Source organism: Zonotrichia albicollis, chromosome 1, assembly GCF_047830755.1.
Source record: "Zonotrichia albicollis isolate bZonAlb1 chromosome 1, bZonAlb1.hap1, whole genome shotgun sequence".
NCBI classification, from domain to species: Eukaryota; Metazoa; Chordata; class Aves; order Passeriformes; family Passerellidae; genus Zonotrichia; species Zonotrichia albicollis.
The window spans coordinates 111,609,633-111,623,368 of record NC_133819.1 but is presented as its reverse complement, the minus strand read 5'-3'; the positions used below and the strand labels follow the sequence as shown (position 1 = coordinate 111,623,368).

At 36.4% G+C, this 13,736-nt stretch overlaps 1 protein-coding gene across 1 annotated transcript in view; it reads left to right on the top strand.

The window, feature by feature from the left end:
- The first annotated feature begins 1,373 nt into the window (after window positions 1-1,373).
- Window positions 1,374-13,736, top strand: part of CCDC178 (coiled-coil domain containing 178) — a 15,738-nt gene continuing 3,375 nt past the window's right edge. Inside the window, exon 1 of the mRNA XM_074528731.1 lies at window positions 1,374-1,595. Within this exon, the coding sequence (XP_074384832.1) occupies window positions 1,473-1,595 (123 nt within the window). The 5' untranslated portion in view covers window positions 1,374-1,472. The remainder of the gene's footprint in view (window positions 1,596-13,736) is intronic.

The following is a 13,736-nucleotide window of genomic DNA, read 5'->3' as shown; positions in this document are numbered from 1 at the left end:
AATAGCTCACTTGCTATTACTATAATCTACATTCTTTTGAAAAAGTGTATTTTTCACCTGGTATGCCACACTTGCTCCTAAAGAGCAGTCATATCTTATAATGTAAAAGCTTCTTTACAACTGATCCAATTATTGACCTATGGCATTGACCTTAATGAAATGTAATATTTCCAAAGAAATGGTACAATCCTTTGTGTTAATCTGGTTGACAGGCATACTCTTGAAGGCTTCATGATAACAATAGCTATGGAATTTATCGAAATAATTAACTTGATGAAACACAAACCCGTATATTTCCACTAAGCAATGAATGATGTGGTTTAAATGTCCATTTTCTGAATTACAGCTAGTCTATAGTATGCAGCAGTGTTTGCAGAATTTGCCAAAACCCACAGCTGTTTTCAAAACCATTCTCTGTTGGTAGATTTTCAGATCTGCTTAAAATATTTTTGTTCTAGACTGAGACCTGGCACATAATATTTATGTGTTCCAAATACTTAGTTCCAGTTAAAGAAAAAACTGATTCTAGTCTTAACTGTGGATTGTAACAATCACTACTGTTAACCAAAGGTGAAAGCCTTCAGGTAAGTACTCCCACTTGGAATCAGTTCACTTAGGATCCTCTGCACCAAATGCAATTCCTAGGATAAGTGTTCTCTTTTCTTTATGTCGATATAAAATCCTTTTTTTAAGTAGTGTCACTCTCAGCCACCACCTTTGGTGCAATTTAATGCTGTTAGATGCTTTCATGTCATGTGGTTATAGCTGGGTAGATTAATAGGAACTTCTATATGGAAATTTCTTTCCTGTTATTGTTCTCCCTGAGCAGTTGATGGCTAAGTTAATTCTCTTTAGTTTTGTCATGCACTAAAGCACACATTGCCAAGCTATGATAAGCTTTACACAGGAAAAAAAAAGCCCTCGTGTCCATCAAAGTCTTAAACTTGTATTTTAAACTTTGGCCTGACCTGATGTGCCACTGCAAAAAGCTTCAAAAGATTATTTTTTCAAGAAAGGTTCAATATGTCCCGAGGCTATCGGTTTTGAGTTAAACTGGGTGAAGTAGAAATATTTTACTCATCAGCTTTGCAGTCACAGAGTTTGCCTCAGCTAGAACAAAACTGCTGAGGCATTTAGAGAAAATTAACCCCCCATCCTGGCAGCCAGATGTGACTGGTTTCTGATGAATGCACATGAGTGGGCTGAAAAACCAAGAGACTGTGAAATTCCTGTCAGGTCCGTACAGCGCAGAATGGGCTATTGACTGCTTTCTATATTTCCCTCCATCATTCTTCTTGAACGCTGCCATTAATTTCCTCTCCTGCTCTGACTTGGGAATTTAATTTTTTTTTTCCTGTTGGGATGGGGTTTTTTTCTCCTTCCTCCCCCCACATATCTCCTAGGCTGTCCCCCCCAGCCTGCCCCCGTTGCTGCCGTGTCCGTGCCCGTGGCCATCCCAGCATCCCAGCACGATGGAGCAGGGACACACTGGCCGAGTGGTGGAGCCTCTCCAGCGAGGCCTCTCCAGCCAGGCTGGGCTGGCGAGGATCCAGGCAGCCTCTCAGGAGAACGCTCAGAAAATATTAGCTGTGCAGGTAGGTGATTGCAGGGAAGTCGGAAAGATCATTCTGATCTAGATTGAAAAGCAAATGATGGGTAGTGTGATGAAGCATTAAAACCATATCCCATCAGAGTTTTATAAATTTTTAACCTCTTTAATAAACTGGAATTGCATGAAGGATGAATTCAGTAAGTTAGCACATATACCATGCATAGATTGAAAAAAGAGGGGGAGATTAGATTTATTTCTCACAAACCTTTGAGAAGATTATTATAAATACATTGAATGTAAATATTTGAAACACAGAGTGGCACTGCTATTGCTGCTCAGTTGTTTTAGAAGATGTTATTGTGTCCTGTTTTGTGCAAATATTATTTCCATGGTAAACACTATTGTCATTTTCACAGTATTCGTATTTAATATCTTTAGAAGAGGACTATTTTTAAGAAGTATTGCACTTTCCTAACTCAGTTATACAATAATTTTCCCTTATTTATAAAAAAAAACAACACTGCAGAGATATGAGATTTAAAAATGGTTTCCAACAACGTATGGTTTTTCGTTTTATGTCTTGTTCCCCAGATAAATATGTTTATCAGGGAAAATAACTACTATACAGTATAGTTTAAATGTTCATTTATTTTTGTCTCATGCTACGGTATCTTATTCATATTTCTGTAAAGCCACGCCTTTCAATCTCTTCATGGGTAATGGCCATAACCAGATGGCATTTTTGAAGGATTTTTAAAAGACTTAAGTGAAATATTTCTTCAGACTTATTCCTTGCAAAAGAAGTTACATTGCTGGTGCTGCTTTAGTGCAGCATATTCTTGCCATCTCTGTTGTCTAATTTTTAACGGTCAAGCTTTGTTGTGTGGAACAATTTCACTGCATTTTAATATTATGTAATTACACTTCACACTTATTATCAGATGAATTAAAGCAAAAACCTAACTTGAATCAGTTCTAGAATTCCATTAAGTTGCATCAGCTGGATGATCTGTTTTCCGTGCCTCACTAAGAGGATTTCTATTTTGAAATTCCAGATTTCCATATTTGTTCTATGGAATCATATATGTTATAATATGTATGCTCTATTTTTGTAACAGATTTAGAAAACTCCAATAATATAATAGTCAGAAATTAAATATAAATAATTAAGATAAAATGTAATCAGATTTATTACTTAGTAATGTGTTTAATGGAATGGGGTTTTATGGAATTGTACAGATTTTTGGGGTTGTTATATATGCCGAATATTGCACTGACTTCTGTCCCTGTGAAAACAGTTTTTTCATTCAAATTCCTCATTTAGCATTTGAAAAACTGGAAAAGCTTCCTTTTTATTTTTGGGATTTCTAAGATTATTTCTGTTTTCCCCTGTGTGTGTAGAACAGGGATGATCTGTGGGCATCCCAAAACTCATGAACAAAAGGGGTGACATAGAAGCCTCAGATGGCAGATGGTTTCCTCACACACAAATCTCAGCATCAGCCTAATGTTCTGTAATATTTTAATAGTTGTACAGCAAATCTCATCTGCATTGGAACTCTTGTGCCAACAGCCAGTCCTTGCAACAATGGATGAGTGTGGCAGAAACCTCCACCTTAGCACACATTTTTCCATGCATGCTGTCCCTGCTGAGAAGCCCTGTCAGCAAATCTTGTCACCCTGAATAACTCAACCAGCTGGAAAAAGGCCTAAACTGAGCTTTTGGGTGTAAGACCCAGCACCACTTGGGGGTGTTCAGGTCTGAGCAGTTCAGAGCTACCAGTGACAATGTCTTGTTCAGTGTGGAAAGCATTCTGTTCTCTTCTTCCATTATCCATTGCATAATTTTCTGATAATTCTGATGTATTCTGATATCCTTGCTATATTTTTACATGGTTTGACTCATGATAACTTAAAATTAAAATATGAACAAAGAAAAAATACAAAATTTAATTGAAGTAATTAATCTAAGAGCAATTCCCAAGGTATGTAGAAGAAAGCACTTCCCTTCAGCAATGTCCTGGTTTCATATTTTGCAGGTCTTGGAAGGCGCTTAATTATATATGGACTGATGTCTTTGTAAATCTGTGTTATTGTCAGAGCAATCTATTCTTCTGCCAATTAAGTTCTCTTATTGATGCCATTAACACAGTGGCACTCACATCCAAAATAAAATCTGGCAATTATGCTTCTCTATTCTTTCTTTTCTCTCAGCCAGAAATATCCCAAGCTTATGGTCCCTAGTGACCCTCCTACATTACAGTATGAGGATGAGAACACGCTGCACTGAGAAGTGTGTGGCAAAACAGTGATTCCTGCTCATCAGAGCTTCTGTCCCAGCATTTCCTTGACCAGAGCAATCAGAAGCAGGTGAATGGCAGAGGAAGAGTGCATGAGGGGAGGCAGTAGATACAGTACATTGGCTGCCTAAGTGTTTTCTAATATTTTACAGAAGCCGTGACCTGGGTGAGATCCAAAAAGTGACTTAAAAGTAGATAATGGAGGAGGTTTCGGCCTTTTCACCAGGTGCTTTTTAACTACCAACATCCTTCAGTTATAGCCAGCAGCGGAGTTTTGGGTGAACTGTGATGTGGAAATGAAGAGCTGCCTCTGAACAAAGACAGATTTGATCAGAGGTTTCATCATTACTTATCAGCACTAGTATTATTTAGTGACGTGAAAAGATTAAAATAAACAAACAAACTATTTATTTCAATCAGACTTTTAAATACATATTTCCTGGGTTTTATAATGTCCTGTTTAGCCATTTTGCTTTTACAATATTTCATATTTGCATTGGAAACAGGAATAATTAGATTATTGCCTAGTGTCTGTATGTTTTCTGAATGCACTCCTGGCAAAAAAGGAAATTTTGACATTAATCAGTTAAATTGGGATCTTAAAAGGGATAAGATATTCTTCCATATTAATAGGAAAGAATAAATATGTTTGCAATCAAATCAATTGCTAGAACAGAGAACAATAACTGAAATTAATTATACTTCCAATTTTGGTTCTTTATCTATTTCATTTTTCTTTAGAGCGAAGTGCAGGGCTTTTCTTGAGTGAGACTATTTAATCTTTTGATACTGTACCTTTTTTCAAAATTTCTTAATTTTTTAAAAAATTCTTTACTGCCTCTGATTGCAGCCAGTAGCAGAATTTGACAGATTACTGTCTGGAGATATTTTTTTATTTGAGAGACTGCACTAAAAGTGTTTTAAAAGCGCATGAGCAGTGCTCTGCTCTTTTTATTCTGGGACGTTTATATACATACACAACAGATCTGAAAAGAGACTGGTTTGTTTTATTGTGCTAGTCAAAGAAAGTTTTGTGTGCTCCAATATGGATGTACTTTTCAGTTGTTTCACCATCACTGTCAGCACAGTCTATGGTTTGCTGGAGGATTTCAGCCTTCAAAACATCCTTCTACAATTACTAAACGAATTTTTAGTCCAGCAGAAAATAATAGAAGCAATATCTTTAATTTTGAAGAAAACCCTGAAAACTTGTAAAACCTATGTACCTAGTGTACAGGCAAGGTATATATTATGTTAATTACTTCTGCTTTTCCAATAATGCTTTGGAGTTTCAGTAACTTGGCCCTTGAGTAAGTTCAATTAGCTATCTAATTGCAAAAATGATATATGATGGCACATGTAGCTTTAGTTGGGACTGTGCCTGTGCTTTAATCCTGATGATCTTCAACGTAGACCATCCTTTTAGGTGATTTATCTTGACTATAGTTATATCAGAATCATTTTGGGGGTCAAAGTGCTACAGTAAAAGATTACATCATTGCTATTCTCTTTGTAACTTTAAAGGATTTCACACATACCTTTTCTGATGGTGGCAAGATAAAGGAACATTTTTCATAAATGCAAGATTATTGGTTTAATTTTTAATGGATCAGCAGCTTTGATAACAATTCACACCAGCACAAAGTGATACAAAAGTAGATCATCAGGATTTAGAGTTTAGAAATCCCTCAGATGGCAGAAGCTTTATCCGTTTTCATCAGGTAGACATAGCTACATAAGGCACCAAGGAATAAGGCAGCAATCAACACAAAGTCTATCACTCTGATTGAAGTTTGCTGTGGTTATTTATATATTTTCTGCAGTTTTATTCAGTTTTACTGCATGATTAGACTGAAATCTTTAAAAGTTTTGGGCAAAGTTTTTGGAGTTCACAATAACCACGCTGTACTGAACTACACCAGTTTACACCAGAAGAGTTTTGGTGTTTTGCCTTTATTTGAGCAATTTTGCAGAGGCCACCAGAGAAAGGAGTGACTCTCCTTTACTAAGGCTTTGAATTTTTGGTGAATCTTCCACACGCGCCTCAGTGGATACTAATTCTTAGTGGAGGAAATATTTTACTGACTGTGCAGAGCTGTGCTTTTCATGGCATCCTGTTCTACCTCCTTACAGGAAATTCAGTGCAGTTCCACTGAGGCCAGGAACAGCTGAAACCCTGCGTGCTACAAGCAGCTTTACCCTTTTGCTCTCTGGAAACCACACATTCTGAACTTGCTTCTTAGCTGTCAAGTGTAGCCAGTTTAAGCACATCTTTTGTTCTTTAACTTATTACCACAGGTGTGTTATGGTGTCCCTCAGGGCTGACGCTCTTCAAAAGCTGTACGCCTCCTCTTTTAGTTTTCTCTGTTATGGGGTGAGTTATCACCATTTATGCTGATTGCACTCAGTTGTGTCTTTTTTCCTGCTGATTTCACTTTAGCAGTCTTGCTGTTTCTGTCTTGTCTTGGAGACATATGGGGTTGGATGACAGATAATGTTTCTTAAGGGGACATGGCTGCACACCTTTTAATTAGTTCTAAGCTTTTGTGTTTAGTCACATTTATCCATAATAACCATTTAAAATGTTGAAGTTACATTCTTTTGGGTTTATTATTCATTTATAATTTTTTTTATTTTGTACAGTGCAGGGGAATTGAGACAAGCTATTTTTGCTTCTGTTCTTGGGGGTTATTCTTATGAGATAAAAAGTGTATTACTTAGGTAATCATGTTCTAAAAAAAATGTGGAAATCAGCATCCAGTGTATAGTTCCTACATGGTTATCCTCTCAAATGCCTATGAATTTTGCATAATTGCGTCTGGAATTCTTCAAAATCTCACTTTTTCTTTTAATTCTTAAAGCAATTACTTTCTCTCTATTTTTCTATATTTACTTGATGACCCTGACGAACATTCACCAAAATTTTTGAATTTACATACGCTATAGGTTTAGTGGCAAATACAGCTGCCATGGCATGGACACTAAAAGTTCATGACCATTTATTTTGTTGCTGCATGATGAAAGTGACCTTTCCAGTGAGAGAATGGAAAGTAGTCTCAAAATAAGCCAAACTCAGAGAAGAAATTAGAACTTGCTTGATTTCTTTGCCTCATTTTCATGGTCTGTGATTTTGCTTATCACATGGCAAAACTCCAATATCTTTATTCTGACATAATTTGCATCACCATTTTTTAAGTGAAATGTACATGCAATTTGGCACAACTCAGCTCCATTTAGGTTTTTATGCCACTTATGCCTTAATGCACCAAGCTTCTTAAGCTTCTCATAAACTCTTCATTTTTCAAGGCTTCATATCTAAAGGCTTATATAACCAAAACCATTTCCTGGCATGCATAGAAACACCAAACTATTTCAATTTTTCTATGGCTTCACTTAAAAGTTTTAATGTAAGAAGTCAATATTATATAAGTCAGGGAGTTCAGAAATGTGGTTGCCACCTAAAAGCCCTAGTGAGTTATAGGAAGACAAACAGTTCTCCTAGTTACTTGTTAGAGTAACTAGAAGAGCTGATAGAGACTAGAAAAAGGTCTTGTCCACCAAAAAAATTAATTTCATGTTTACAAGATTAACCCAATCAGTTTTGTTTTGGACATGAGTCATTTAGTTTATTTGCAGGTGTGCATTTTCAACATAGAACATTTGAGTCCTAAAGTATTTTTGTGAACTACAAGTTTTGACCTTGCAGAAAATAGAAGGATGACAGCTAATCTAAAGGGTTTATTTTAAAATTTCTTTTAAAAGAACTCCTAACAGTTACATTTTTTCACTGTTCAGCACCAATTCCTGGAATTGTGCTTTGTGTATTACCAGAATAGGCCTAAATATCAACTTTCTTACACTTGCTAACATGTACACAGAAATGTAAAAAATGTCTTAATAATTTAAAATGTGCTGACAAATAGAAATGTATAAATATTTTTTTCAATAGTGAAACATAAATTTACAGAATTAAAAGTTTATTAAATATAACTAGCTATCTAAAGGATGATGAAATTACTAGAAAAATTTCCTTTTTCATTCAGCAAAAATTTATTCTCCCCTTAAAGAGATTTCTAATCCAGAAATTCTGTCTATTAATTCTTGTTCTTTCCACCTGTAGGCCTGATAACTCAAATTTGTGGGCCAAACACTCAAAACTCCAGTCAGATCTGAGGATCTGGCAGATATTCTCTCTGCCAGATCTTACTGTCAACAGGACTGCTCAATCCAATAGATCTTGAAAGACAAAAAGAGAGGAACCACATGATTTCTAGATTCTTAAAAATTGATCTCCTGAGTCATATCACTGCTACAGCAGTCTTTAGCCTCAGATTATCCTCTGTGCTCCCTGACTGAGAGACTCAGAATTTCAAGCTCAATGGAATAAAAAGGTGCTGAAACACTTGCAATGAATTGAGAAGTTTACAAAAAAATGTTCAAATTGTCTTCTTGATGCCTTTTCCAGAATCTGAAAACAATTGGATCTCTATTTCTTGAAGTAGCATAAATTTTACTTTTTTACATAAGTAAGTAAAATCTGTGTTGAAATGCTTACATAAAATAATCTGAATAAAGTTTACACAAATAATTGTGGTGCTAATATTTCTAAATTGAGTACCAAGTTTTTGGAATCTTAATTATTTTCTTGCAAGTTTTTTTTAAAACTCTTAAATCTCCAAGACTATAAACCATTATATTGACTCTTGCCTTGATCAACAGAGTTAGTGACAATAAACCTAATCTGTCACTTTAACTAGGGGAGTAAAATGCCAACTGTTGTAGACTGCTGTATGTATCCCATTCATTAATTCACTGCTCAACTTTTTGGCTAAACAAAGTCCCTCCAGCTCACAGCATCTGCTTTTCCCAACCCAGTTCCTGTGCTTCATCTCATCCCAGATTATTGTCAAATCTCTTTCCTGCACCTGACTCATTCCCAGACTGCTGGCCCAGCCATTTCTGCTCTCCCTTCATGCTTCCTTTCTAGACCTAGCCTCTGGCACTGCCTATTTCCATTTTCCTCTGTTCCCTTGTGGCTCTCTCAAGTCCCAGCCTACATCTTTTTTCCCCAACCCATGGTTGCCTTCTTCCACCTTTCAGCCCCTGAGACCTGCAAGTTCCAGGCTTTACCCTGATCTGACAGACCACTGACAGCTTTCCTTCTCTGCAGCTCAATTCTATAACCTCATAAACCTTCCTTAAATCTGTCTGTTGCTCCGTTTTGGCTCTTTCTCAGTGATGTTCAAATCAAACCATTTCCTCCTGCTCCACCATCTACAGGCAGAATGAGAGCACAGGCAGGACATCTCTAGCCTAAAGCCCCTAGACCGAGCTCAAACCACAGCAGTCTGAAATACTGCTGCAGGAGAAGCATTACCTCTCATCAGGCTCAAGTTTGTAAAAGTGTGGTTTTTAGAGCTACTGAGCTTGAGTTCTCATTTAGTAATCATGGGCAAACTGTGTTTTCAGAGCTCAATGACAAAGTCTTTGATATGTTGTAATTACAAAAAGAAAAAAGGAAGACATTGGAATGGATATTATAACAGCAAATCTTGACAACTTTTGCAACATGTAATTCTCCCAGCCCTACCTTCAGTTCAGGGAGAGTCTTTCCTATTAAAAGAAAATTCATTGGAGTGATTCAAAGACCAGTGTTTCAAAATCTAGAAATAAATTCTTCAAGGTCTCCCTAGCAAACTGGACAGGTATCCTTGAACCTCTGTGCAGAGCTTAGCTGTCTTGGTTTGAGTAGGTGTGTTGTGGCTATCTGGGACACTATGGGAGAGCAGATGCATGATCAAAATGTCTCAAAGTATTTTATTACAGTTCTGTGAAAAGCTTAAGGCTAAATTATAGGTAACACTGAGCTTTATGAGGTTTCTGTAGTTCATGAATCTCTCTTTTGAGACCTTGGCCAAATATGACAACCTCTCAAAGATCAATAATTTGGTTCACAAAATTCCCTTCTTAATTAAAACTACAGTGGTTTTGCATGTACTTTCTCCGTCAAGACACCAGTGGTTGTTTCGATTGACGAGAAAATACAACAATGATTCAACAAGTAAGATGGTTATTCAGTTGTTTAGAAAATGAAGCAACATTTCATGGTCTTGCTTCTCCAGCAATTGACAGAAACTTTCAGTGTATAATTAAGAAAAGTTAAATAAAGCCCATTTGTAGGAAGACAAGATTAAGAATAGGATTTGTGGAGTTATTCTGTTGCCAAATGAGCAAATGCTTAGCTCTGGTTTTATAAGTAAAAACTACGGAATTTAATTTCTTTATCCAGTACAGTGAGTAAAGGCTCAGAGAAATGGCATTTTAAATTAATGATTCCACCTTACATCATCACTTTGGGTTATTTGAAGTTTAGTAACCTCCTTCTACCCATTTTAAACATATATCAAAACACGGGTTTAATGATAAACTGTTTACATGTTGAAAGCTCCTTCTTGGCAGCTCTTCTGTTTTTGTCGTCACCTGAATTAATTATAGCAGCTCAGAGCATCTCTAGCAAACATGATGATATATCATAGATTATAAACTCATCTACTGAACTCTTAACTATGGTTGAAAAGAAGATTATTTTGTTTAAAGACAGCAGTTTAAAAATTTAGACATTTAATTTAATTATCCTCTCCCAGAAGTATAAGAAGAAATCACAATCCTAGAGTGAATAGCATTATACTTGCATAAGAAAACTTACAGAAGCATTTTTGCTTCAAACTTAATAATTTTGCTTATAATCACTAACTATGTTTTTGTTTTACAGAACCAGTATGATTTGGAAAAAGAATAAAATTGCTTTTAAAGTGCAAAAATAATTATGAACCACTTGAAATGTAATGTCTGTATTTTATTTCTCATCAGAATTCATTAGTGTGTAACATCAATAATTTAGCCCATCATTTGCCAACACTGACTTGGCTCAGTAGTTCAATCATGTAACCCTGTAAACTCACTTTCCATTAAAATGAATGTTGCTGACAAAGGATAACTAAAGAGATACTTCATTTATTAGCTAAAGAGATACTTCATTTATCAACATTTTTAAATTAGAAGTTTGGGACCACAGACACTTAGCTGGATAAATTATTCAAAGGGATCTTTGCATTAGGCCTAAAGATGTTTATAGAATCAAATACAATGTTATCCAGAATTATAACAGCCTTTCATTTGTGTAACATGTAATTCACAGTATAATATTCCAGAAACCAACAGAGCCACCTGCAGAGAATCAAATGACCGACCGGTACGAAATACTGTCTGTCATGTGCAAAATTATCAAATGTGTAATATCCCATCTTTTGATTGACTCAATCAAGCATTTCACATGACAAATTCCTTGCAAGGAACTTCTTCAAACCGATAATATCATCTTCCCAAGCTACCTTTGAGGAATTAGATGCTTTACATTATTTTAATATGAGCACTTTAGATCAAGTAACTATCTTCTCCAAACATATCCTTTAAACATATTCAGGATTCAGATGTGATGCCTCAGCTTGTTGCTTCTCTGGCCTTGTTCCTTGCTGCCTATTCTTTCTTACCAGAAGACTGGATTCTTTTTCTAAACTTCAGTCCTTTCTATTTTCTTTTTTTTTCTTTTTTGTTATCATAATGCAACTTGGATGTAAACATTTTTTTCTTTCCTTTATTTTTTTTTAATTAAATAGGTACCTGTAGCACAAGAGGACAGACTTATGAATTAAATAAAATCCTCTTATATTATGTCTTTTGCTCATGCCTGGGAAGATAGATCTGGAAACCAAATCCTTCCTAAGAATAAATCAGTAAACATCTGTCAGAAGAGCGACATAACATGACTGTCATCTGACTGTGTACTCTGGAGGGCTGCTGCTAGCACTGCAGAAGGAACCAATTAAGGGCAGAAGCAGAAAGCAAATAAAAATGTTACTGTATCAGTTGGGTCAAACCAACACATTGCTGTACTCTTTTCTATCTACCTAAATTGAATGTATATGGTTTCTCTATAATTATTCCCATCCTTACTCTGTTCTCAAACTTTGTGCCGGAGACACAAGAACCACTCCTCCTTTAAGTGATGTTCCATGTAAATTCTGTTGCAGTCTTTGTGCTCACAGGTGTTATAAACATGTTTTTGTGGTACTCCAGGCTGAGTAGTGTGGGATCAAATTTCGATCCTTGCTTTCAAGTGCTCTCCTAAGAAGCGTTTTTTCCAAATTGATTGGGATATTCTTCTGAGCCCAAGCACTGTGAGGAGCTGAGCATGCATATGGTATCAGAGCAGAAATGTGGTTTTGAAACAATTTTAAAAAAATGCTGCTGTCAGCTGATTCAGGGGTCTGAGGAGCTTTGCACAAGGAAACCTCTTGAAATTTTTCTATTCCTTGTGAGGTGAGAGTGGGTTGGAAAGAACTACACCTCAGATAACTGCTCATTTGTAAAGGATTATTTTGAAAAAAATAAAAACAGAAGCATTTTTCTTGTACTAGTGCTGTATTTTTCATTCTATAACATTCAGTATTGCCACATGGATATGCAGTCAGTGTAGTAGCATCACTTAGCACCAATTTTGCCACATTTCCTGGCACTGGAGCAGTAACCTGAGAGCTGAAGACTCAGGAAAACAGTTTCTTTCTTGCACTTAACTCTAAGACTGAGATGGGTCACAGCAGTTTCATGAGTCACGTGAATATGCCAGCTTGTCACAGCTGGCATGGATCCCTCTGAAGCAACCTTCGCAGCTTTCTGACCCTCCTATAGTTGGAGCAACTGCTGTCTTGGACAGTAATGTCCTTGGGAACATGATGGAGAGAAAACAGAGCAATCCCCTCCATTAGTTTCCCTTTCCCGTGACACTCCTTAGCCTTCAGAATTAAAAGCTCTCTTTATGGCTGCTCAGTCTTACAGGGAATTTAATATCTATTTTCGGAGATTCTGAATGAATTTTTTCATTCTAGGTTAATGCAAAGCTTCCCTTTCTTGAGTTTCCATGTGTGCTACAAGGACAAGATGAGAAATACATGACACTGTGGAAACTCAGAAGCATGACCTTGCAATTACAGGGAGGTATTCTGAAATTTAGGAATATTTACTCAGCAAGGGGTATTCTGGAAAAAGATGCCTTCAGTCTGATCTCATCTGTCTGGTCTAGTATAGGAAAATTTAGGAAGGAAGTTAGGGAGGAAGGAATTTAGTTAGGAAGAAATATTGCATGTGTTTATGCTGCCCTTATACTCTTTTGTACATGGCCTCTAATCATGATCTTTGCTGGGTGGGTTAGATGGGCCACTGGCTGGACCCCACATTGCACTGTGCACGTGATGCTGTTATGATTGCTGGTTTCTTAGGCAATATATAATTTTTCCAATTTTATATTCACATTTTATTTCTCTATGATTATTCCTATGGGGGTTTTGCATAGTTTTCTGGTTATCTTGTCGATTTACGTTGTCGTCCCATATTTCAGATATTCTTCATCTGTAGAAAAAGATGGTTTAGAGCACTTAATCCTTTTTCCCCCTCAAGCAGCACATTAAATTATTTACTTCTGAGGAACTCTTTTCTAAGTAAGTTTTAACTGTATCATATAACAGAACCAGTTTGCACCACTAAATGGCAATCATAACTGCATCTGTAACACTTCTAGAAAGAAGCTGGTTCTCCAGGAGTTCATTTTACAATACTTCCAAGTCACAATACTCATCAAACATTATTATTTTGCACATCTAAACTAAAATGCTTGAGAATAAGACAGGGGAATTTGAGATTCAAGTGCTTTTTGGGCAGTTGCTATTTGATTATGGGCATGATGTCTCAAGAAAGGAATTTACATGGCCAAAGTTCATTCCTTGTTCTCCTCTTTTCTCCCTCCAGCAAATGAGTGCTTCTCAGCCTCC